The sequence below is a fragment of the Acinonyx jubatus genome, chromosome B1 (genome assembly GCF_027475565.1).
Source record: "Acinonyx jubatus isolate Ajub_Pintada_27869175 chromosome B1, VMU_Ajub_asm_v1.0, whole genome shotgun sequence".
In the NCBI taxonomy this organism is placed as follows: Eukaryota; Metazoa; Chordata; class Mammalia; order Carnivora; family Felidae; genus Acinonyx; species Acinonyx jubatus.
Genome location: NC_069382.1, coordinates 145,264,359 through 145,291,058, shown reverse-complemented (window position 1 = coordinate 145,291,058; position 26,700 = coordinate 145,264,359). Strand labels below are relative to the sequence as shown.

The window sequence follows — 26,700 nt, the reverse complement described above, 5'->3', positions numbered from 1 at the left end:
GTTATACAATAATCACCTAGTAAGTGTTGGCTCTTACTATAGTGTGAGAATTAACACATCTCACACACAGGTGCTGAGTGAAATGTAGCTAATAGTATAGCGATTCCTATCATTGCACAAATATAGAGAATAAAGTGTAGATATATGTAAAAGTGATTCAGATATTTAATGTCCTAAGTTTAGAAGAAGAGGGGAGCATTGGGTGACTTGAAATACAGAAAATCTGGCACAAGACAAAAAGCAAGGAAATGAAGTTAGACTTAAAAAGATTTTCTATGTCAAATCCCTGCCAGATGTACAATGTTGTGGTGAGGAAAAAATGTTTTAAAGGAAGAAAAGCCTTCCATTTAGGAAAGTGGAAAAAAGTTATGCCTGTTAAATATTCCCCCAAATGTATCAAGTACTCCTTCAGAGACCTCACAATACATTATAAACGTTAATTCATTCTGGAAAAGCTAGGCCATAGATGGTGCTATCCTGATTCCGAACATAAAAAATGACTTGCCTGATGTGAACTGATAGCTAATGAAGTAACAAAGACTGTTGTATATGATATTTATGTCACCCAAATTTTGTATTTACTCAAAGAGAACTGAGATGTGCTGGGAATCGTCATAACACAGGAATGATAAATTGCTAACTACTCAATGTGATCACTTACCATAGTGACTCCTTTGTGAACTTTGGGGAGTCTCATGGGTAACAGTTCCAATAAAATAGATTACTGGTTTCTGGCATCAGTCCAAGGCAACAACCTGTTTTATGTCAGCATGTTAAGCTATGGGTAACTATTGATAATAAAAATATTAAAAATTAAAGCGGAAGAAAATACCAAATTAGTGATCCAGTGACTTACTCTACCTGCTGACTAGCTTTGAGATAGTTTCTCTAAGCCACTGTTTCTTACCTATATTCTTATGAAGGAATTAATGTATCCTTTAATTTTTGTGTAGAAATAAATTTATTTGCTTATCAGACCTCAATGGTCAAAGCTTTTGGCAAACTGGGAAATTACTTTTTGTGATCCTAAACATAAAAAATAGCTTCGGTAACTTGAATAATTATACTCACATATCTGACACAAAAAAATAAATTCCATCTCTGAGGAGTAGCTGGAGTTGCCTATTCCTTCCTTGTCTAAAATAAAAGAATTTTAAGTTAATGTTACAGTAATATGTTAACCAAAGTAATTCAAGAAAGGTGAAGGTCAGTATAATTTACATCTCAGAGATAACAATGAGGAACATGTACCACTGTCTGAATAATAAATGATCCCCCAAAATCATGTAGGATTCAACTAAAGTTCCAAATCATTCAAGCTGAAAGTTGCTTCAGGTAATAAATCATAGTTTAAAAAATTCTTTTAGGTAGTGATTCTTTTTAACACATTTGCATTTTGCCATTAAATGTGTAAACACAGAAACATAAAAATTTAACACCACCCAAATCAACAAACATTAACATGTATGTTTTAAATTTTGCTTAAAGTTTGGGGTGCATGGGTGGCTCAGTCAGTTAAGCATCTGACTTCAGCTCAGGTCATGATCTTGCGGTCCATGAGGTCGAGCCCCGTGTCAGGCTCTGTGTTGACAGCTCAGAGCCTGAAACCTGCTTGGGATTCTGTGTCACCCTCTCTCTGCCCCTGCCCCACTCACACTCTGTCTCTCAAAAATGAGTAAGTGTTAAAAAAAAAAAAAAATTAATCAATTTTGCTTAAAGTATATTTTCTCAATACCAAGGTTTTTAATTTGATATAGTTACTTTAGCTACGCATTGCAGATATGTTTTCTGGATTCCTTTATTCATTTTTGAAGAAGAAAATGACTTTTTTACATGGGTTTCTATGTAAAGCTTTAAGTGATAGTAAATACTAAGAATAAATATTTTCAAAACTACAAACAAAACAACAAAAAACTCTGGAGGAAACGAATAAAATGGTCTGCCTTAAATAATACAGGGTAGCAATTAGGAGTTTGACCTCTGGAGCCAGATTTTTTTAAATCCCAGGATCACCACTTACAGTGTGTCTTTGGCCTACTTAATCTCCATCCCAGTTTCCTCACATTGGATAATATATGATGTTATAGCCATTTAAGTAGTTAAACCATATAATGTACATTTAGAATAGCACTTGGCAGGTAGTTAAGTGCTTAGTGTTAGTTACTGTTAATCCATTTTAAAAAATTACTCCACTTGAGTTAATTTTCTCCTTGGAGCTATCATATCACAGTGCTACAATCCAGAGTGCCTAATGTGGTAGGTTTAAAAAGCAGATTTCTGTGCCCTACTATCACAGATTCTGATTTAGCTGACTTGGTGTTGATTTAGGGACTTGTATTTTTAACAGGGACCTCAGATGATCCTGATCCAGATGGTCTACAGAATACACTTCGGGAAACACTGCCCTGGGCACACCAGTTTTAGGTTTCTCTTAGCTAATAACAGGGACATGACTGCAATTAATTACAAGAATGAAATATGGGGTGGTATTAACATGGGACTACAAAACCTCAACTTAGTCCCGTGAGAATCTCTTGAAAGCAATGGACCTTCCCCGTCCCCCGCCCCTCAGTACAATAACGTAGGCTTAATCACATTTTACATACCACAAGTGGGTTCCTGGACTCTCTGAAGCTAGAAGTCCTTGGGCCTCAGGAAACTTTACACTAGGGGACTGTTCCTTTTATCCTCAAGCATTGCTTTAAGTGGCCTATGTTAAATGGCCTATGTTAATATATTAGGAGATCACCTTACCATGGGTAGGACAGGAGTATATTCAAAATAAGTAGATGACTAAACAAAACTTTATTAACACCCATAATTTTTTATACTTATTAAATGAGCTCTTTTAGACATACAGTTGACACTTGAACAACAGGAGGATTAAGGATGCCAACACTCCTGGCCCCCGCCCCACCTCCTGCCCTTACAGTTGAAAATCCATGTATCATTTTTGAATTCCCAAATACTTAACTACTAATAATAGCCTACTGTTGACCAGAAGCCTTACTGATAACGTAAACAGTCGTTAACATCTATTTTTATGTTATATGTTATTACATACTATATTCTTACAATAAAGTAAGTAAGCTAAAGAAAAGGAAGAGAAAATACACTCACCAATCCGGACTCAATTTATTCAAAAAATCCTCAGATAAGAGTACCTGTGCAGTTCAAACCCATATTGTCAAGGGTCAACTGTACTTACATTTTTTTTTTAACGTTTTATTTATTTTTGAGAGACAGAGCATGAGTAGGGGAGGGGCAGAGAGCCAGGGAGACACAGAATCTGAAGCAAGTTCTAGGCTCTGAGCTGTCAGCATAGAGCCTGAAAACAGGGCTCCAATTCACCCTGAACCAAAGTCGGATGTTTAACCAACTGAGCCACCCAGGCACCCCATTACATTTCTAATCACACCACATTCAAAGATACACATAAAGGGAAATTAAGGCTAAATAAATAAGTTTATTCCTTACACTTCATTTTGAGTCCAACTTCTCTTAATCATTTTTTTATTCAGGGTCCTGATGGCACAGAATTTTGAGAAGATATTATTTTTTAAAATATTTGTTTTGGGGAGCCTGGGTGGCTCAGTCGGTTAAGCATCCGACTTCGGCTCACGTCATGATCTCACAGTTTGTGGGTTTGAGTCTCGCGTTGGGCTCTGTGCTGACGGCTCCGCTCAGAGCCTGTAACCTGCTTCCGATTCTGTGTCTCCTTCTCTCTCTGCCCCTCCCCCACTTGTGTTCTGTCTCTCTCTGTCTCAAAAATAAATAAATGTAAATTTAAAAACATTAAAAATAAATAAAATGTTTGTTTTTGAGAGAGTGCAAGCGGGGGAACAGAGGGAGGGGGACAGAAGATCCTAAGCAGGCTCTGCGCTGACAGGTTGACAGCAGCAAGCCCAATGTGGGGCTCAAACTCACTAACAGCGAGATCATGACCTGAGCTGAAGTCGGAAGCTCAACCAACCTTCTGAGCCACCCAGGTGCCCCTTAAGAAGATTTTAGAAAGAGGAAAGGGATTTTTATTGCTGGTGAGGGAGGTGGCCTGAGAACGACCAGAGGAGCAAACCTGTTGTGTTGTAAAAAGGAGAAACTCAAAGATGTCAACCTTGAGACTAGATACATTGGTGGAAGAGATGGACATGTTGCAGTTGGAGTGATTAACTGCTTAGTTAGTATGCTATGGAACCTCAAAAGAAGCATGTACCTCTTACATAAGGAAGGCAGAGAAGTTCCACTTGATAGAATCTTGGAGGAAGAGTGAGTGTAGCAATATGGGTAATGCCAAACATTTAAGTTAATCCAAAGCAACAAGGGCAAAGCAAGGTTGGGAGATAATATTGAAAAGATGGGGAGGGGTTAAATCATGAAAGACCTTAGATTGGATCCTAGATATGGAGAAGGCAAGCAAGGTTTTTAAGAATCTGTGTGACATAATTAGATCAACCTTCAGATAATTACTCATTCTAACTGCTATAGAGCAATGGGATGGGAATAGATTAAAAACAGAGACAAGAAAACCAGCTAGGTGTCCTTTGCAATAATAAAGGCAAGAAAAGAAGATTTCAGTTAAAGCAGAGAAAACTAATTAAGGGACAGATTTCACAGAAATTTAAAAGAGAATGTAAAGAATGTATGAGAAGCAGAACAAATGGCGAATAAAGTCATAGGTCAGAAAAGCAAACAACCAGATAGTTTCAACAACACTATTGAGATATTAAAACTCCAAGCTGACACAAAATATATATGATAAGCTTCTCTACCATAAGGCAGTTGAACTCTACTTCACAGCAAACACAAGGAACACCACTTTGCTCTTTGCTATTAGATATTCATAAAAAAAAAGTATAATTATCAAACTTAACCCAAATCATCCCTCAACATGTTATATTTTCTATGATAAAGGTAATGCATTCATTATAGACTACTTGCAAATACAGAAAAGTAGAAAAATGGAAAAACACATCCATATTTCTCCCACCCAAATAAAACTGCCATTGTGTGACCTAGGTTAAATATATTGCTTAAGGGAAATAATTTCTTAAGAGTGCATTCTGGGACACCAAGGTGGCTCAGTCGGTTAAATATCCAATTCTTGATTTCAGCTCAGGTCATGATCCCAGGGTTGTTGGATGGAGCCCCAGACCAGTTCTGCGCTGATAGTGGCACCTGCTTAAGATTCCCTCTTGCTTCCTCTGCCCCTCTCCCCGAAGTGCTCGAGTTCCCATTCTCTCTTTCAAAAAAAAAAAAAAAAAATTGCATTACAAGTAGTGCTTCTATTTCTAAGACTATTAGAGATAAAATAAACATGGAGAGAACATATATATTGAAGTATTTTTGTAATTAATATTTTGCCAAAGTAAATTAGTAACAGTGATCAAAATCTTGTGATTGAAAAGTAAAGCTAAGTAGACTCTACAGAGAGCTTTCACACTGAGGCTTTACATTAAATGGTATAAATAAATTTCTGCACTTATAAAATCAGAAGTTGGGGCGCCGGGGTGGCTCAGTTGGTTAAACATCTGACTTCGGCTCAGGTCATGATCTCACAGCTCATGAGTTTGAGCCCCATGTCGGGCTCCGTGCTGACAGCTCAGAGCCTGGAGTCTGCTTCAAATTCTGTGCCTCCCTCTCTCTCTCTCTCTGCCCCTCCCCTGCTTGTGCTATGTCTCTCTCCCTCAAAAATAAACGTTAAAAAAAAGTTTAAAACAATAAAATCAGAAGTTAAGCATGAAGTGTTAAATTGAGTGTATTATTTTCAAATAAGTCTTTTCCCAAGTACCACACAATGAAACATAAACAGCTCAAGGAAACCATTATTTTTAAATGATAACAAGCTTATATACTACACCGGGAAAAAAAAAAAAAAAAAGACAAACAAAACCGTTTCAACTGTTTCCAAGAGGTATTTTTTCTCTTATCATAGTTCTAAAAAGCTTATCCTATCATCTTGCAGTCATGGGATCAAGACCCATGCCAGCTCCAAGGTAAGCATGGAGCCTGCTTGAGATTCTCTCTCTCTCTCTCTCTCTCTCTCTCTCTCTCTCCTTCTGCCCCTCCCCCACTCGCACACACTCTCACTTTCTAAAAATAAACAAATAAATAAACAGCTTATGCTAAAAGTTCACCCATGACATTGATCTCTAAAAAGTTTTGTCCTATTGTCTAAGTGTCCATCCTTAAGATCACCAAAGAGTTTCAAAAAAATCAAAGATGGAAAACTAAAAAGAAAATGTAGGCAAGTTGAAAAGAATGTCTTGCTTTATTTCAGAAGAAAATTAATAAGGCTTGATTCTCACAGTGGCTTGGATTTTGTCACTTTAAAACAGTATAGTAAGATGTTCTGTGGATTTTCAAGAAGTAACATGTTTAGGCTTGTTTTTATAATCTTGGCTTCCCTAAATGTGTGTAGCAGCTGAATCGACTCTTATTGCACTAAAGTTTATGCAGAGCTGTGACTATATTATTGATCCAAAAGCTAAAAGCATAAGCAACTAGGAACTTGGAGTAGCATCTACCTTTAAAGAAAAGGCTCATAAACAGCCTTACCTATAAATTTTAAAGGACTCATACTTCAACTGGTTTTCTATATTCATTACACTGCCACTTAATTAATGACATAAAGCATAAATATAACTGCTTGTAAATGCAGAGAGGTACACACACACACACACACACACACACACACACACACCCAATACGCTGCAAAATTCCACAGCATGTCGATATTTCTAATACCTCTAGGGACCTTGACAAACTAGAATGGAGAAAGCTGGCAATTTAGACTAGATAGTATTTCACACTTTAACTCGGTGACTCCCTTGGCTGATTGTGATTTGTGAGGACTTTGTTCTTTTCTTCTACCTACAAAGGAGTAAGTGTATATTCTTGTCAAATTCTTTACTGAAACATTTCAAAACATCCCTGTGAAGGAACTAAAATACTTAAAATTTTCTGCACGCAAAAACAAGATAAAAGATCCAGTGAAGGATGGACATTAAAACCATGCAATACATCTGGAATCTTTGTTTTTCTCTTCAAGGTATTACAGTTTGTAATTCCTAAAAGGCAAATGTGTTTTTATTAAGACTTGCACCTTCACCAAGACTTAAATGAAAAGGTCCAAACAACCTAAAGATACAATGAAAAGTTTTTTTTTTTTACCCTCAGTTTTTACTACTGTAAATTATATGCTGTTTTGCCACGGTGATGAAATATAGCTTATAATAATTATTTTACCCTATGCCAAATCTTGTTTTAAAGGTTTTCCCTATATTTCTTATTTAATCCCCGCATCTCTATGAGTAAGTAATAGAATAATTTTTACAAAAGAGGAATCCTGGCTCAAAAGACAACTCAAGCAGGCAGTAGCGCTGGGATCCACAGGTCAGTGAAATGCCAGAAACTGAAAAGCTACTAAGAAATTGTCAGACTCCTTGAAATCAGCCTCTTGTAAACATCTGTTTAAATACTTTTTGCTTAAAAGTTTTGACGGAAAAGAGTATTAGAAGTTTCATGTTAATTTCTTGTACTTTCGAGAGTGGTTTTCAGAGACTATTAACAGTAAAAAGGTTTAGTTTCCTAGAGAAGTATAACTTTCTCTACAGAGGGAAAGACGGACCAAAGAAAGAGAAAAGCAAGTGGGCAAAATGTTACACAACAGTGATTTTTAATTAAAAGTCAACATGGATTCTATGCCAGCATTTTGCAACCTGAACACAAAGCTAATCTGCTAGGAAATGCAAGGACACATTCACAGAATCCAGCGTAAGAAATAACGATAATACTGCAAATTGTCTTTATTAGAGAAAGAAATGTTTACTTATGGGAATTACAGGATCAGTAATCATTGATTCAAACATTCAGAATAAAGCAACAGCGGCCAATTACTAGCGAGACGGAAGCACTATGAAAGTGAAAACTGCCGACCTATAATAGGCGCTTGCCGTATAAATTCTGATCTGTTTGGCTTAAAATGCACTCATGCGCACCCAGAACACCGGAAAACCAGGGAGTTGAAGTCAAAGCAAATACAAGATTTCTACAGGGCGCACAAGAGAGCGAACAAAAGAGGTGGTAGGAGGAAGACACCCACCTCTAGTTTCTCACATAAAAAGCTGAGGAATCAAAACCGTGAATCAACGGTTAAAGTTCTAGTGTATGAAAGGCAAATGGTACAGTTTAATACCCGGGGGGAGGGAGGTTCCTTTTTAAAATTAGCTTTGTCCTCTTCTCCCACCCAGATCTTTGTGCCTCCGTGCTACGGCTGAAGTTAGGCTGCAACACAAACCGCCGCTAGCTATCTCACCAGGTCTCCCACCTTTCAAGCACTGGGGAGGGCAAACACACCTGACAGTTTAAGAGGGCCGTGCCGGGGGCGGGTAAAGACGCGCACTGGGCGCCGTCTCCTCCCCTAGGGTCGGGAGGGAGGTCAACGCCGGCGGAGGGAAGCGGAAGGTGGGAAGTGGGAAGAGGAGGACACCGCCCCCTAGGGGAGCCGCGCCGCAGGCTGGGGGCCGGGGCGGGAGGGGCGGGCGAGAGGAGGCGGCCGGTAGGGAGACCGCTCCGTCGGGCGGGGCCGTCGCACCAGCTGGCTCGGACCCCGGCGGGGCGGGCTGTAGACGGCGCGGCGGAGCCCAGACGCCGGCCCGCAGCCAAGGAGAAAGGTGGCGGCGGCGACGCGGACGGGACGAGGCGGCGGCTCGCCGCCGTGACCCTCTACTCCCCGGCCCAGGCCCGGGCGCGAGTACGAGGCGGCGGCGAAGGAAGGAGCGAGCATGGCTGAGACCGCGCCGCCGCCCAACGCCGGCGCGGAAAGTTGCAGCGAGGAACCGGCGAGGGGCGGGGAGCAGCTGCTGGAGGAGCCGAGCCGCGCTCCAGCCGGGGGCGCGGACCCAGAGGGCGAGGCGGGGCCGCCGCTGGCCTCTCCTGCCGGGCAGTCGGATCCCGGCTCACCAGTGGCCGCCCCCTTCTTCCTGCTCTACCCAGGCGATGGAGGCGCCGGCTTCGCAGCGCGCCCGCCGCCGCAGCAGCAACAGCGCTCCTGGAGGACCCCGCCGTCGCCGGGCTCCCCGCTGCCTTTCCTGCTACTGAGCTACCCGAGCGGCGGCGGCGGCGGCAAGCACCGTGAGTGGCGGCGGGAAGGGGGGACTCGGCCGGGAAGGGTGCAGGGGGGGCTGCCGCGGTCCGGGCGCCGGACTGTTTACCTCGGAGTCTCCCCAGGCCGCTGGCTCCCGCCCGGCTCGGCTTCCCCTCCCCTCCTGGGCCGGACGCTCGTCCTCGCCAGCCTCCCACGTGCTCGCCGGGTCCCAGCCCCCGGTCCCAGGCTGGGTGCCTTTCCCGGAGGAGCCGAGGAGGGGGCGGCGCCCAGAGACCCGGCAGCCCCGTTGGCCCGCCTTCTGTGAGCTCCAGGCGCTGGGGCCGCGGAGTAGGTGTGGCTGCTGCGCCGCCGCCGCCCGGGCGGCCTCGGTTGTACCACTAAAATTTTTACGAGTGTTCACGCCACACCCGTAAATATCACAGATGCGTCCAAGGGATTGAGAAGAGAAATCAGGAACAGTACGCGAGTTGACATGAATGGAATGTGTGGTTTTGGAGGGGCCCCTCCCGAGATCGTATCGTTTGGCAGGCAGAGGCCTCCACCTTTTAATACCACCGCCTCGGGAGCCCCCTGAATGCAGCGGACCTCACTTTCTGCTTTATCAGTCAACAGCTGTTCATTGCTACTTGCCAGGAGCGGGGTCCTAGAGTAGGCAGTGTGTGTAAAAAGACTTGGAGGAGTGTTAAATCTGGTTTAACATGACAGGGTCTTACAGTATGAAAATGTGGCTGAGGATACAAGGCATGCTGTAAATGCCAAGTACTTTGTTGTACGAGTTCTGAAAAGGGGGAGAAACTTGCCTAAGGTGATGAGGGAATCTCTTTCCCAGAAATAGAGCTAGAGACTTCTTTTCTCACCAGAGCAAGCCTTTTAACTGCTCTATACAACCAAGAAATCCTGACTTTGTCTTTTCTACCCCTAATCCATCCCTTATGACATTAAGAGTCAAATGTTTTCTGTGTGCATATGCTGTGATTATCATAGTTAATCCTCACATCTGTGAGACAAATAGGATGCCACGTTTTCAGATAGAGCTGAGGATCAGTATTATTGAATGATTTGACCCAAGTAACAGCTTTAGAGTAGGACTGAAGTTGACCCAGATTCCTTGCCTACCAAGCCCGTGCTCCTTAAACAAACACCAAACCTCTGAAACTGGGAGCATGGTTCTCTTAGGTTAGGAGCCATTGGGTTCAGCTGGAGGTAATAGTCCAGTGTCACCGTTTCTGTTACTTACCTAGAAAGAGGGCCAACACTGACCACTGACAAAAAGTCTTAGTAAAACCATAGGTTGTGTGTTGGAGTAGTATGTGCTAATCTCAAGATGGGAGTGCCTAATCAAGGTAAAAATTAGTCCTTTAATCAGTAGGGGAAGTAAAGATAATATTCACAACATTACTTTCAATTTTCTAAGGAATCTGCTTTCTACTTTGTTCTTTAAGCATGGCCTCTTTTTTCTCCTTAAAATTTTATTTCTGTGTAATCTGCTTATTAACCACATCACTATAGAATGAAGACACTCCTATCAATTCTTTATAATTCTGTAAAGGTTGTGGTACAACCATTAGTTATTTATTTATTTTAATGTTTATTTATTTTTGAGAGAGAGAGTGCGCAGGTGCGTCGTGGGAGGGGCAGAGAAGGAGAGGGAGACCCAGAATCCAAAGCAGGCTCCAGACTGTGAGCCGTCAGCACAGCGCCTAACGCGGGGCTTGAACTCACCAACTGCGAGATCATGACCTGAACAGAAGTCGGAGTCTCAACCCACTGAGCCACCCAGGCACCCCACAAACTTTATGGACAGAGCAAATGCTCAACTGTGGAGGTGTCAGCTGTGGGGATTATCTGAATTTCAGTTAATTTACTTGATGCTTCCTCCTATTAAGGATTAGCTTTTTTTTTTTTTAAGTATTGTTAGAAAATTAGGGTCTAAGCATGATCAAGATCAGGAATGAAGACTTGAAGCTTCATAGGTGTGATCTCTTAGTCTCTACCTTACAATACAGATGTATTGAGCAGTTCTTGTCCTGAGTTTTTATTTTTACCTTATTTTTTGTTTTTTTCTTTTTTTTGAGAGAGAGAGAGAGGGAGAGAATCTTAAGTAGGCTCCATGCCCAGCATGGAGCTGAACATAGTCTTAATCCTGTGACCACAAGATCATGACCTGAGCCTAAATCACATGTCGGAGGATTAACTGAGCCACCCAGGCACCCCACCTTGTTATTTTTATATGTACTTCAGAACACATGCATACTTGGAAAAAGGAATACTCAATAAATTAAAAGATTTTTTTGTGGCTGCCCTGCAGAGTCAATGCAGTATTACTTTCTATCATGTACAGTATGCAAGCCTTGGTTTGCAAGCCTAATTCGTTCCAGAAACATGCTTGTAATCCAAAGCACTGTGTATCAAAGCGGATTTCCCTATAAGAAATAATGGAAACTCAGATGATTCATTCCACAACCCAAAAACATTCATATGAAAATGAATAAAATACTGTAATATAATACAAAATAACAAAGAAAATATACAATATAAAGAAGCATAAATTAACCTTCACTTACCTTTGAAAACCTTCATGGCTTGTGTGTGGGAGACGAGAGGAGGGTCATTGTGTAGGATGACTTTCACTATCGTTAACGGATGTTGAGTACAGTATAAATAAACTCTTGTCATATACAGTATTTAATGTGTCTGGCAAGAAGGCAGCAGAGGAAGGGGTCTCTGTCTGCATGCAGCCTGACCTAGAATGAAGCAAAGCATTCCTAAGCTTACTCTTGGTTGGAAAAGCAAGGGACCGTCCAGAGGTGCTTTGAAGTGGCAAAAAACACACTAGTGCCAGTTGTGGGCACCTTCCAACATGCATAAATTTCTGCCAAATACTGCGGCCTGAGACCGACATGGGACCATACCCCACAATCCTGTAGAGAGAGAGGGAGAGAGAGGGAGAGAGAGAGAACCATTGGCTCAGTTGTGATCATGTGACATTCAGCATCACGTACTACTTGTATTGCAAGACATCGCTTGTTAATCAAGTTAAAATTTATTAGAACGGTTTGCTCGTCTTGCGGAACACTCATAGAACAACTTACAGTCACAAGGTTTTACTGTACTTGGATATCAGAACTCTGCATCTCCTGGCTGTTCACTTGAGCAACCTGAGGAAACAGTTGTTGGTGTTTTTTTTTTTTAATTTTTTTTTTTTAACATTTATTTATTTTTGAGACAGAGCATGAACAGGGGAGGGTCAGAGAGAGGGAGACACAGAATCTGAAACAGGTTCCAGGCTCTGAGCTGTCAGCACAGAGCCCGACGCGGGGCTGGAACTCATGGACCGCGAGATCATGACCTGAGCCGAAGTCAGCCGCTTAACCGACTGAGCCACCCAGGCGCCCCCCGAGGAAACAGTTTTAAAAAGATTTCTCATTTCAGTTACCAGGACAGTACTTAGATTCAACCTCAGTACCCAATGAGTATTTGCCTCCTCATCACCCAGTTTTTAACTCTTGTTAATGTCTTTGCCCAAAGTACTTAATATAATAATTTTGAGGTGTTGTATATTAAGGCAGTGCCATCTTTTTTATTGTAGATACCTTGATTGTATTCAGATATTTTAAAAACTAACCTTTACATTTGAGTTCAGCTTTGTTTATTTTTTTATTTTTATTTTTTTAGCGTTTGTTTATTTTTGAGACAGAGAGAGACAGAGCATGAATGGGGGAGGGTCACAGAGAGAGGGAGACACAGAATCCGAAACAGGCTCCAGGCTCTGAGCTGTCAGCACAGAGCCCGACGCGGGGCTCGAACCCACGGACTGTGAGATCATGACCTGAACCGAAGTCGGACCCTTAACCGACCGAGCCACCCAGGCGCCCCGAGTTCAGCTTTGTTTAAATGACACTGATAAAGAATAGCAAAAATGTGTGTAGGGAAGGTAGCTTAAACTTTTCAGTGTTCATAATGTGTACTATGTCAGTGTAAAATCGTGCTAGATATAATATCCTTAATATATTCATCATGTTTAAATACAGCAGGAAGGAAGGCTTCTGATTTGCTGTGTTGGATTATGTTCCTTTCTGAGTCTTTCAGTCTGCTAATTAGCTAGTCTGCTAATTTTTTATGCTTCTAGCTTTTAAATGTCATAAAAATTCCTAACCATGCCTTTAAAAAAAAAAAAAATGTTTATTTTGAGAGAGGGAGAGTGAGCAGGGGAGGAGCAGAGAGGGAGAGAGGGAGAGAATCCGAAGCAGGCTCCACACTGTTAGCACAGAGCCCGATGTAGGGCTTGATCTCCTGAACCGTGAGATCATGACCTGAGCTGGAATCAAGAGTCAGACACTTAACCAACTGAGCCACCCGGGCGCCCCCCTACTATGCCTTTTAAAAAATATTTGATCTATAAAAACTACAAGTAACACATAACATAAATCTATTGTCATTGTTTAAATATTTACAGTACAAGAGTACATTGAATACAAAGTGAACTTTCCTTTTGGGTAGGAGACCTACCACCTTTTCTGAGGATACCACTTTTGAGTTTGGTGAGTTTTCTTCCAGAACTTTAGCATGCATTCACAGACATGTATGGGTTCATATTTCATGAGGCTTTTTCCCCTTTGGTGTATGACCTTCCACACCAATTTCTCATAAATGATATAAGGAGCTACTTGCATGCCGTGGTACAATGCTTTTAATGCTTCCCTTTTCCATCCTAACTTTAAAAGGCTTCTCATGGATGAGTAAGAGATGGCTTCTTGGTGTTGGAGTGAAGAGGCACTCCTGCTGTCTGCATAGTTATCAGCTTCTGACAGTGATTCGTTTCTTCTTCCAACTCCCAGAGCCACAGCTAACATTTATGTTTAGGGCAATGACATGCAAATAAACCCACATCTCTGACTTTGTCTTTTCCATTTCCAACAATGTACCAAAAAAAAAAAAAAAAGTTGCACTCAACAAAGAAGCAACTTTCTTTCTATACTTGTATGTGCTGTTGTGAGATGGTAGAAGGGCTAGGAGGGGAATAGAAGGAAGAAAAAAAGTGGGAAGGAATGGTAGCATTGCTATGTCCACCCACTGTAAAGTTGAGTATAGCTAATAGTGAATGCCTTGTTGAGCCCTGGAAAGTGCAGAGAATGAGGGTTTCTGGAAACATTCACAGATGTGCTTTCTCACAGATGCACTTTAAGAACCCATGTTGGGGAAGGAACTGTCTCATTTATGTATAAATGAAAAAATAGTTTTATGTTCGGTTTATACACATATATACAATATAAAGATGTGTATATTATATATGTATGTGTGCATGTGTATATATTATTTATGTGTGTATATGTATATATTCTGATCTTAATTTATCTTCCATGGACATTTCTATTATTGTGTCTCTTTTCTTTTTTCATTGTTTAATAGCACTCCAGAAAACATGATACCTGGTTAGCAGTTGAATACACATTAATTAGATGACCTGATGTATTGCTTTTTTTTAATTTTGAAAAGACAAAAATACTCCATTCTATTTTGTAAATATAGTGGCATCTGCTCAAAACTGATAGGTATTCGGGGAAGGATTGAACAATGAGAACCTAAAAGTATTTAAGGTTCATCTTTATACTAGTAGTTTTTAGAATAGCAGATGCAGTTGTGACTTTTTTAAAGACAGCTTTTTGGTATAATTGACGTAGAGTGGTTCCTCCATTTACAATGCTGTGATTCATAGGCTTTCAGCTCTTTTCCAACTGTGTTAAACATACTTTACCTGTGTTAAGAATCACTTTCTGATCTATTAAATGTTATTTTGTCAAATGACAGATATAAACACCCATAGAAAAGGAAAAAAACCCTTCAGAAATGTAGCATCTTCAGACTTAAAAAAATTTTTTTTAACATTTATTTATTTTTGAGAGAGAGGGACAGAATGCAAGTGGGTTAGGGACAGAGAGGGAGGGAGACACAGAATCTGAAGCAGTCTCTAGGCTCAGAGCTGTCAGCATAGAGCCCAATGAGGGGCTCAAACTCATGAGCTGTGAGATCATGGCCTGAGCTAAAGTTGGACGCTCAAGCGACTGAGCCACCCAGGTGCCCCCATCTTCAGACAGTTTAATTGTAAGTTAGTGACTACCAGAGAACTAGAGTTTAGAACTAAAGAGTATCTAAATACAGGTGGGTCTTTTCCACCCACAGCTGCAGTAACCTGGTGAGGTATGGGGAGCTGGTTCATGCCCCCAATTCCCCCAATTCCTGCATCCTTTGGCTACAAGAGCCTGTCTGCTGCTTCCTTTCCTGATACAGCTCTTATTATCACTGCTGCCTAACTTATCACAGTTTGTCTTCCCAACCAATTTCTCCCCTTCTGCTTCCTTTCATTTGTTTTACTTACACTTCTGGCCCGGCATTATCAAAAAGCTCACACTCTGATTGACAAAACAACAATTTCAGAATATTAGATGTAATCTTTGAGACTTTGTTTTGACTGCCCCCCTCTTGATAATCGTAGGTTAATTCTTTATACACAGAGTTTTCTTTTTTCTTATTTCTGGTCTTAGCTTCATTTTGGATACTAGAGGATCCTAAAAGGCTCTCCATTAGATGAAAGAAGCTTTACTGTAGTTCTGTAATCCAAACAGCTACAAAGAAAGAATGTGAGTAGTAAGATAATAGTAGTAGTAGTTAGTGGCTACACCATTTTATGGAATATTTTTATGTGCCCTGCAAAGAGCTAAAAAGTTCACATTTATCAGTATGTGCTGATTTTTATTAAAATTTGATAGAAGATAGAAGAGCTGATACTTAAAAACTACTCTCTTAACAATGAAAACTGAATGGGGCGCCTGGGTGGCTCAGTTGGTTAAGTGTCTGACTTTGGCTCAGGTCATGATCTCGCGGTTTGTGGGTTAAAGCCCCACATTGGGCTTTGTGCTAACAGCTCAGAGCCCGGAGCCTGTTTCAGGTTCTGTGTCTCCCTCTCTCTGTCCCTCCCCTGCTCGTGCTCTGTCTCTCCTTCTCTCTCAAAAATAAATAAACATAAAAAAAAAAATGAAAACTGAAAAAAAATGAGTCCATGTAGAACTCATATAAGTAGATGTATACAACTTATGTTTTTTGTCAGAGTATTTGGTTCAGTATCTCTAAATGACTTATCTAAATTATTATAAAATACAAAAATTCTGATAGAGTAGCCTTAGATTTGCATTTGCAAATCTGGAGACACAGATTCTGTGGTTTTAGGATAGTTCTTAACTCAAATTTTGCACCTATCAATCACCTGGACATCTTGTTAGCACAGATTTCTGGCCCTATCCCCAGAGATGTTTTGTTTGTTTATTTTTAGTGAGGCACAACTGACGTATAACAGTACATTAATTTCAGGTATACAACATAATGATTCAATATTTGTTTATATTGCAGTTTTTTTAAGTGAAGGACAGAATGAATTCATATTCCTGCATAGTGTGGTGTCACAGCTCATGTTCTTAATCACTGTATGCTCCCTCACCAAAGCATTAAATCAGTTTAGGTAGAAAGCAGTAAGTTTGGTGAGAGAGAGAGCAGAGCAAAAGTGGCAAAGAAAGCAACTTTTGGAGCTAAAAGATTAGTATTGGCCTCAAAACATATTCACTTGACTTACTCTGTCTTGCATCTTTTTCCTTTTTGTTTAGCAGAAATCTGTGTTAAAGAGATGGAATCTTACAAAGAAGCTAAGAGAACATATTCTTGTAGTATAGGTTATAGGTAGTAAAAAGTCTGGGAGAATAACATAGCAGAATTAACTGGATGAAATAATGATATTTTCTTGTTGTCTAACATACTTGAAAATTCCTCAAATAATTAAGTGTTGCCTAAAAGACACGCTGCCTCTTTACCATTGTACAAAAGGTAATGAGTCCCCATCATAAATTAAAGAGTCCCTATTTATGTATGTAAGTAAGTAAGTAAGCTCTACATCCAGTGTGGGACTCAAACTCACAACCCCAAGATCAAGAATCACAGGCTCTACCGACTGAGCCAGCCAGGCGCCCTAAAGAACCCCATTTTAGGGGTGCCTGGGTGGCTCAGTCGATTGGGCATCTGACTTCAGCTCAGGTCCTGATCTCATGGTTCAGGAGTTCCAGCCCTGAGTCAGGCTCTGTGCTGACAGGTCAGCACCTGGACCTGCTTTGGATTCTGTGTCTCCCTCTCTCTCTCTACCCCTCCCCTGCTCACACCCTGTCTCTCTCTCAAAAATAAACATTAAAACAAAAAAAAAATTTAATGAGTTTTGCAGGATATCTGAACTGTTGTTTTTCCACCCAAACCTTATTAACATGGAAACTTCTTCCTCTAGGGTAAAGTGGCTCAAGTGTGAGCTGTAACATTTATTTTGGGAAGTCAGTAGTGTAAGATAGCATGACTTAAAATTATGAGAAAGGAAATGTTTTTAGAGTTACAGAGCGGTGGTACTTGAGAGAGTATCAGTATGATCCCGCCCACCTACTGTAACTACTTCCGAATAATGGGAAGGTTCATGGTCTTCCTAAAGCCCACCAGGCAAGGGCTGCTGACCAAGGTGGGTATCCCTGATTGCAGGGATCCTGTTAGTGACTGACTGGTTCTATACTTGTTCTGTACCAAGTAGACATGACAGGCAGCATGTGTCAGAGGGAGTGGCATGGAAACTGAAAAGAAGTTTATAGGGGCAGAGGTGGGGAAATTTGAAACCTCATAAAACATAGGAAAAGAGCCTGTCAGACTGTGACAGCAAGAGGCATGTAGAAAGCAGAAATTGTTTGAGCATGTTGCCTTTTAGAATACGGTTCCTCTAATTTTAGAATCTGTTTAGGGACTCTACAGACATAAACATCTGCTTCCTCTGCGTTTTTTATGAACTTAAGAAATCCGGTCACCTGATATGAATGCCTGGTAAAGTTCTGACCCATGTCTTCCTTCCTCAAGGCCTGAGAGATGCCCCAGCATCCCCTTTGCTCACATCTCCTTTTGACTTTCCTCTACCTCAGTCCTATGAGCTTTCATCCTTGCTGACTTACGCTTCAAGTGATGGTAGCATTTTTCCCCCCAGAATCCTCAAGCACCTATAATGATGATAATGGCTAGTATTTACTGGCTGCTTACTTTGTACAAAGTGCCATGCTAAGCATTTTACTTAACATTACTTCCGTGAAATCTGAAGTAGTTAATATTATTATCCCCATTCTGTCAGTGAAGAAACAGGCACAGAAACAAATACGATGCCAAAGTTATTCAGCTTCTAAAGGTGGATCTAGGATTCACTGTGGGCTTTCCGACTCTACATGCTCTCAGCCTCCTTTACTGCCTCCCATTACTGGAATCCCATCCTAAACTGAAGGCTCCTTTTCAGACAGCAGCAGTCCGTTAGTTCCTCATTCTGCTCAGTGAGGCCCTACTTCCTAAACGAATAAATAAATGTTAAATTCAATAGTTATGTATGTAAACAACACTGAATAGCCGTCTGTGCACCTGTAATTGCCTGTTTTTTGTCTACTACCTTGTTCTTATGTCCCTCGTGACTAACACATAGAACACATAGTAGGTGCCCATTGCATGTTAAATGAATGAATCTGTCAGGTACAAGTGACTAAAGCCTGCGTTAGAATGACTTATTTGTTGGGGCATGAATATAGCTTGGTTTTGAGGAACTTGGAAGTTTTCATGGTTAAGGTGAAACAGGAGGGTGAAAATATACCATTGCAAGAGTATAGAGTGCTTTGGAGTTACATACCTACACCAACAAGTATCTTTTGGGACTGATACTTGGTAGGTCCTGTTTTAAGCAGATGTATAATGGTGTATAAAGCAGGCAAAGTTCTCATGGAGCCCATGAGCTTTGTGAAGCTAGCTTTTTAGTTTCATTTTATAGTTGAGTAAATCAGGACAGGAGCAGGATAAATTTCCAAAGATATCTACTAAGTTGCTGGTAGCTTTACATCTGTAAATCATTACCTACTGCCACTTAGCCATGAAATCAGTTTTAGTTACTAAGATAGGAGTTAGCTCTAGCCTGATGCTGGTTAATTTTAATAAAAGATTATGCATGGTAATACTCCTGGTGGTTTTTGTTCCTAACAAAATAATTAACTCAGGTATAATCATTTTTTAGTACTTATTATCATTCTTGGTTAATATCTACAAAGTAATACTGAGCCTTTCAAATGTATAAATCTACAATTGTAGAAATCTGAGCATCAGAGGTAAACATAATAGATTTTTGTCTGAGAGAGGGAAAGAAGTAAGAGGGATGGAAGTGGGTGGAAGACTGGAGCATGTGAAAAAATCATGATCATTCAACTGAATAATCTTATACTTTAGCAGAAACATCTAGACTTTCCACCAATGTCATCATGATGGCATTTCATCAAAGAAACCCTTTTGTGCTGACAGCACCTAGTAAAATGTGGGGGTGGGGGTGGGAGAATTATTTTCTTAAATTGTAAAACTGTGATCCCAGAGGCTTTGGGAAGTAGAACTTGTGAGGTTTACAAACTGATTTAGTTGCACAAGTCAATAAGTTTTAAAAAGCACCAGTATGTGCCCAATAGGAACTAGGTAATAGGAGACAACTACCTATAAAAGAAATGTGAAATAGTTTCTTACCTTCAGACCTGTTGAGAATTGGTATACCTACAAGAAATCTATTTCTGGGGGCACCTTGGTGGATCATTCGGTTAAGTGTCTGACTCTTGATTTCGGCTCAGGTCATGATTTCACAGTGGTGACATCAAGCCCCAAGTGAGATTCCCTCTCTCCTTCTCCCTCTGCTGCTCCCCCACTTGCGCCTCTCTCTCTCTCTCTCTCTCTCTCTTTCTCTCTCAAAAAAAAAAAAGAAATCTATTTCTGTAAAGTATTTAAATAATATTATTTAAAACAAAAAAAAAATTAGAAATAACCCATACATGCTCACCAGCATGAAAATGGATCAGAAAATTTTTTACACATACAATGGAATATTATCTCATAATACAGCAGCCAAAAAGATAAATTATAGCACACTACAATGTGGATGAATCTTTAAAAATGCAATGTTGAGGGGCACCTGGGTGGCTCAGTAGGTTGAGTGTCCAACTTCGGCTCAGGTCATGATCTCACCTTTCATGAGTTCAAGCCCCATATCAGGCTTACTGCTGTCAGCGCAGAACCTGCTTCAGATCTTCTGTCTCCCTCTCTCTGCCCCTCCCCTGCTTGTGCTCTCTGAAAAAATAAATATTTAAAACATAAATAAAATGCAATGTTGAGCGAAAGGCTTTCATACAGCATGAAACGCTTTCTATAAAGTTAAGATGAAGCTAAATATATTGTTTAGGCATCCATATATTCATAATAATACTTTTAAAGTAAGGTAATGATATACACAAAATTCAGAAGTAATTGCCTCAAAAGGGGAGGCAGGAATTCAGAAGAGAGAAGGAGCACATAAATTTGTTGGTTCATTTCATCAGTTAGGCAATGATTTCATGGATATTGGTTGTATTTTTAAAGTATTAAAACTATATTTTGAAGTTTGCTATTTGAAGAAGTTCTGGAATAAGTCATTTGAGAAAATAATTTCCCCTTCATTAATCTTTTCACACTACTGACTGTATTAAGCGTTGTTAATTTTTTTTTTAATGTTTACTTATTTTTGAGAGAGAGAGAGAGAGGGAGGCACAGAATCCAAAGCAGGCTCCAGGCTCTGAGCTGTCAGCACAGAGCCCGATGCAGGGCTCAAAACCACAAACTGCGAGATCATGACCTGAGCCAAACTTGGACACTTAAAACCGACTGAGCCACCCAGGCGCCCCTCAAGTGTTCTTAATATGCCCAACTAAGTTAGTGGATGAGGCGGGAACTTGGTAAGATGCTTATTTCCTGCTCTTTCCTCAGAGTGGTAGTACAATAAGTAGTGTATCATCCTTTACTATGACCAGGAAGAATTTGGTTTACCCTTTGCCAGCACACAGCAGGAAAGATCTATGCTGGGATCCCAGTTTCTCAGAAAATGCCCACATATTAAAAACCTGAACTGAATGTATAAGAGAAAGTGGAATATGTGGTTTGTAAAGTGTGAAAGCTAATACAATTTTTTTCTTCCTCAAATCTTAAATTTGTTCAAATTCATATTTGGGAAATTTTGTGGGGACATTGTGCTATTTTGTTTGTGCTTTTTGTTTTGTTTTTGTTTTTCCTAAGTAAAATTTAATCCTTCGATTGGAGTGCTGACTTTTCAGGGCATGAAAGAAAGCATGGACTTTGGTTTGAGGGCATTAAGACAAACCTTGGAATCCCAGATCAGCCACTTGTTAATTGTGTGATCTTGGGCCAGTTACTTGGCTCAACTTTGGTTTCCTTGTATGTAAAGAGGACATACCATATCTCCTTGGCCAGATTCTTGTGAGGATTTGATACAGTATTTATAAAGCACCTAGGGGCACCTAGGTGGCTCAGTTGGTTAAGCCTCTGACTTCAGCTCAGGTCATGATCTCACAGTTCCTGAGTTTGAGCCCCATGTCAGGCTCTGTGCTGACAGCTCAGATTCTGACTCCCTCTCTCTCTAACCCTCCCCTGCTCGTGCTCTCTCATTCTCTCTCTCTCAAAAATAAATAAACATTAAAAGAATTCTAAAGCACCTAACAGAAAATAGAGATTCAATAAATGATAGCTAGCTTAAGTAATTTTTCCCTATTGTATAACAGGGACATTGGGCACGACAAATCAGACTTTGTCTTATAATAGTAGCTGAGTATTCTTTAAAAGTGACTTCTGACTTTGACAGTGAATCTCATTTGCTTTGAATTAATTATAAGATGGAAAATTCAGGCTGTGTAAGCAACTAGAACATAGTATTATTCAGATCATCACCTTGGATTTGAATTTCACTTAGGCCTGTTAGTTCTGCTTCTAGGGCCACACACTATACCTCATCCCTCCTCACAACCATCTTACAAAGATGTGCCTTTATTCACAGGTAGGATCAAATGAGAAAAAAGTTCAAGGTTTGTCTCACTGATGACTTCATGTTACCTAAGCTAATATGTTTACCTAGTAAAGACCCAAATGTAAAAACAGTACTAAACAACGTTTAGAATTATTTGTTAGTCTTCTACAAACAGTGCTTATTCTCATAGGAAATTCATTGCCTGTGAACAGTGCGTAAGTGTCCACACTGAAGACTCAAAGGTGTTTACCTGCAAGCAGGTATGACTGAGATAGTGGAAAGACAGGTTTTCCTGCTCACCCACAGTTCTTATTTCTGAAATGACTCCTAATGCCTCCTTAAACTGAGAGATAACCAGTGCAGGAAGGTTTTTCTCTCCTTGGCAGAAGTGTTAGTTGCTTTGGGCTTCCCTCCTGATATCTTCTACCTGGAGAGAAGGACCTTTGGAAGGAATGTTGACCAGGTCTTCTCTGTTTATTGACCTAGATTTTCTTGTATGCTAGTGTCTTGTAATCAATCCAAGTCTGTTTAAGGTTATTAAATGCATATTGGTTGCTAAAAAGATTGTCATGGTTTGTGATAGGCTCAATTCAGATATTCATGGAACCAGGAAATCTCAAAGCATCCAGATTTTTCTTTGTTTTCACTATTCTATATTTCAAGAATGTGTCAGTGACCTACAGTCTTGGTGTTGTACGTACAGAAGCCAGGGCTCTTTGGCATTGTGATTCCAGGAACTATTCAGTGTAAGTTTAAAGATTTTAATGACTGCTTACTAGGTTATAAAGTATTGCATGGTGAAACTATAAACTGTCCCCTTTAAGCTTTAATGTATAAGATGGAAGTATGTATGTCTAGAAAGGAATCGACCTATAATTAAATGTGAATGTGTTAAACGAAGACTTGTGTTCAGTATTTGGGTACATAAATTCTGCTTCTTTGAAAGGGTGATTTTGTCTTACTGAATGCCCAGTGCCTGGATCGCTGCCTGACATGTGGAATACTTTGACTGAATATTTACTGAATGAGAAAATTAGTCAATGAATAGCTTTGGGTCCAGATGTAGGATAATGTTGAAAGATTTTAAATAGAAATGAATAAACCTGGGGTATTTTGTTTTCCTTAGTAATTTGCTGATTTTCTTCCTAATTGTAAATAATCATATATATATATGCATTTTTACGTTGTACCAGTTTGCTTTCCCTCTAACAGTATGAGAAATGCCTGTTTACCTACAGAACCTGATTCTTAGCATTTTTTCTTTGGGCTCAATCTCAAGTTAGGATGCAACATTTGTGAAATTTTAATATTATATTTGTATGTAATATACATATAAAATGTCATTATAATATTCAAGGAGAATTTTTTTCTTTTAGTTTTCAAAAATCAAGGTATCCTTCTGAATGAAATTCCTAAAATAGAATAAATCGTCTTGGCATATATTTCTTGAAGTTGTAGCTTCCACCTTAAAACCAGATCCTTAAATAGAAAAAATACTTGTTTTCAATTGTCCAAAACATTTTCAAAGAAAATCGTTATCATCCCTTATCTCATTATTTATTGCAGCTCAGAAAGGAAGCACCTAACTTTTTGCTATCAAGGTATAAATGCCTCATTGGATAATACAGACATGTATGTGGGTAGGTGAGTTGGTTGGTTGGTGAGTTAATAATGTATGATAATATGCCCTTAGGATGTTCCAGGATGGGAGGCTTTTTAAAAATATAACATAATTTTATCTTTTACTTAGAAACATAATACATACTTTATGCAGAAACTTGGTAGGGGCGCCTGGGTGGCCCAGTTGGTTAAGCGTCCGACTTCGGCTCAGGTCATGATGTCAAGGTTCATGAGCCCCATGACAGGCTCCGTGCTGACAGCTCAGAGCCTGGAGCCTGCTTCAGATTCTGTGTCTCCTTCTCTCTGTCCCTCCCCCACTCACCCTCTGTCTCTATCAAAAGTAAATATTAAAAACAATTAAAAAAGAAATTTGGTAAATACAACAACTTCAAAAGCGGGGGTGGGGCAGGGGATTGCCATTAATTGGAAAGGATTTTACTTTTTTAGCATCAAGGTTTTTTTCTTGCACTTCTATCCAGTCTGAAAAGTCAGGTTTTGTACCTTGGAGAAGGAGATTGTAAATGCCTTAGAGTATGATATTTAACTTGAAAATCTGCTTTGGCTTTTCTTAAAACACCACCTTTAGTAAAGAGCTTTGATAGCTAGGTATATGAGGGTAAAAGATGGAAGTGAATTATGTGCTTACTAAATTAATCTAACTGCCTCTTTCATCATCTTTGCAATGAAGTATTACCCAGTGTTAATTGTCCTCCTGTTATCTAGCCCTTTTATCCCAAAGTGAGGGAATTGATGAGGATAGGTGCATTGTGTTATGTCTGATCACAGTTTGACTAGCACAGTCTGGAAGTGGGTTGTACAGGATGAGAGCAGCAGCTTAATTGCTCTCCCTGCATCAGCAGCATCTATAAAGCATCCTGGGAATTGCTCGCCCTACGTTCAGAGCAGCTGGTCACATGAGCCTGGATTTTCAGTTCAGTTCATTAGTCAGCCATTTTGGTCAACACCCTGCTTACTGCGCACAACCAATCCTATTAGAACTCAGCATCCCGGCTCATCTGAGCAGATCCTGGAAGTGATTTCTGCAGTTCAGGATATTTTTTAAGCTAAATTGAAAATATTGGTTTATTTTTTGGGATTTTGGGGGGTATTTTTTTTCCTGCACAAAGGAGGATTTTTCACTTATTCATTCAGAGACCAGTTTTTTAAAGCCAGCTAAGGTGGCATCGGCTGTGCAACGTTTAAAGCCTATAGCCCAGCTGAAAAAGGAGGGGGCAGGGAAGAGAAGATAAAAGAACAGAAGCTAGAGAAAACAGGCATCATTTTATTTTGCTATGTGGTAGGAACTGTCTATGAGAAAAGATAGTAGAGGATTGCTTGTCTTGAACAGTTGGTTCTTAAACCGTAAGGTATTTTTCCTTGTGTTTTGTTTTAATCTCCCCCACCCCTTTTCCTGAGAGCTTTGTTTCAGAGCTTTGGATTTGGGGTTTTGGGGTAAGGAGGTTTTATTTATTTTTGTTGGGGTGAGTGTGTGTGTGTTTGTGTGTGTGTGTTGTGGTCCCAGCTGAGTCATCATGTCTGCTCTGACGCCTCCAACTGATATGCCAACCCCCACCACTGACAAGATCACACAGGCTGCCATGGAGACCATCTACCTTTGCAAATTCCGAGTGTCTATGGATGGAGAATGGCTCTGCCTGCGAGAGCTGGATGACATCTCACTTACACCTGACCCAGAGCCTACCCATGAAGGTATGGTCAGAACCTGTCCACTAGTGTCTCACCAGCGTCCTCATTGTTACAGTAAGCTGGGAGGGTCAGGGAGAGGTAGGAAGAACCCGTACTCTGTACTCTAACCTGTTAACAACCATGACAACCTTTTTTCCTTACCTACCACCCAGTTTACCTTCTCTACTTTACTGGGAAAAAATATTATTTCCCTGCCCCCTGAGGTATCCTTTCAATAGATGCTGGTGCCTATTTAGAGCTCTTTGTCTTTAAGCCCCTAAAGAGAACATGTGAGGTCACTTATCACATTTGGCCCTAATTGATAATGAAAAAGCTATTAATATTGATTATATACTAAAAGATTATAGAAATTACAATAATTCTTAATAGATTAAGTTAAGACAGCATGACTTTAGGATTGTACTTTACATAGTTGAAACACTTGAGGTGTTTTACCAAGGGATATCAGGGTATAACCTGTGAAATAGGCTATGATATCTAGAAAATAGTTGATCAAACATTATCTTTTTTTTAATAATATGGACCGTAGATAAGCAGTTTTCCATTCAGTGCTTATTTAATGAATATGGATGCTTTAAAAAGCATAATGCCTCAAAAAGGTTAAACATGATTAATAAGGTAATCTCTACCCATAGAATCTATTGGCCATTGCTTTTTATAAGTTATTTGTGGTAACTGTGATGACCCATTTGAAATTTCCACTGTCAGTACCTTTGAGACCTTTGAGGTTGCTTGACTTGTGACTTTCTCCCAGAACCTTTTCTAAATTGCCACAGGTTTTTAGCTTGTACCCTTAATTCTCTTAAGTCAATGCCATAAGGAAGAGAGTTAATTTAAGTCATAGCTACAAATATTTTGTTTTTTATGTAATGACCTTTTAACTAGTGTTTATTCTCCAGCTTTGAAATAATGCAGAAATGCTCACAAATGAGAAATTCTTTATCAACATCTGCCTGGTATTTAGGTATATCTGCTGAATGGAGGGCATAAGGTGAATTGCACATAGCAGATTGGGTTAGGAAAAGTGATTCCTTGCCCTTGACCTTGTGTTGCAATCTTAGCGTGACTCAGATCTCACCCTTTATGTCTGAAAAGGTTTTTATTTCCCCCGTTAGGCTTAGCCTTGAGAAAGTTTTAGAGAGAATGAATACCACAGAACACAAAGCAGTCATTTTGGGTGTGTCTTTAAGGGCAATATTTAAGTAGTTTTTAAGACCCGCTGCGTCTTTTAACAATTGGTTTGTCAGTTGGACAGCTTCCTTGGCTCTAAGTCTCAGAAATGTGCACAGGGGTTGGCCGACATCAGCTGGAAATCCATAGAATGCCAGTACTGTTTAAAACAACC

The 26,700-nt window shown here is 40.1% G+C and overlaps 1 protein-coding gene across 10 annotated transcripts in view; it reads left to right on the top strand.

Moving 5' to 3' along the window:
- Positions 1–8,636: 8,636 nt before the first annotated feature.
- RUFY3 (RUN and FYVE domain containing 3) overlaps positions 8,637–26,700 on the top strand; it is an 80,091-nt gene continuing 62,027 nt past the window's right edge. For 5 of the 10 annotated variants that reach the window (XR_008296285.1, XM_027058020.2, XM_053217268.1 and 2 more), the window contains exon 1: positions 8,637–9,132. Coding sequence is in view for 9 of the 10 variants with exons in the window: in XM_027058020.2 (XP_026913821.2) it covers positions 8,784–9,132 (349 nt within the window). In the remaining variant the exon portion in view is untranslated. Of the gene's footprint in view, positions 9,133–20,745; positions 25,359–26,700 lie in introns of those variants that run through there. The other 5 variants (XM_027058036.2, XM_053217269.1, XM_015081894.3 and 2 more) reach the window with 5 other exon arrangements.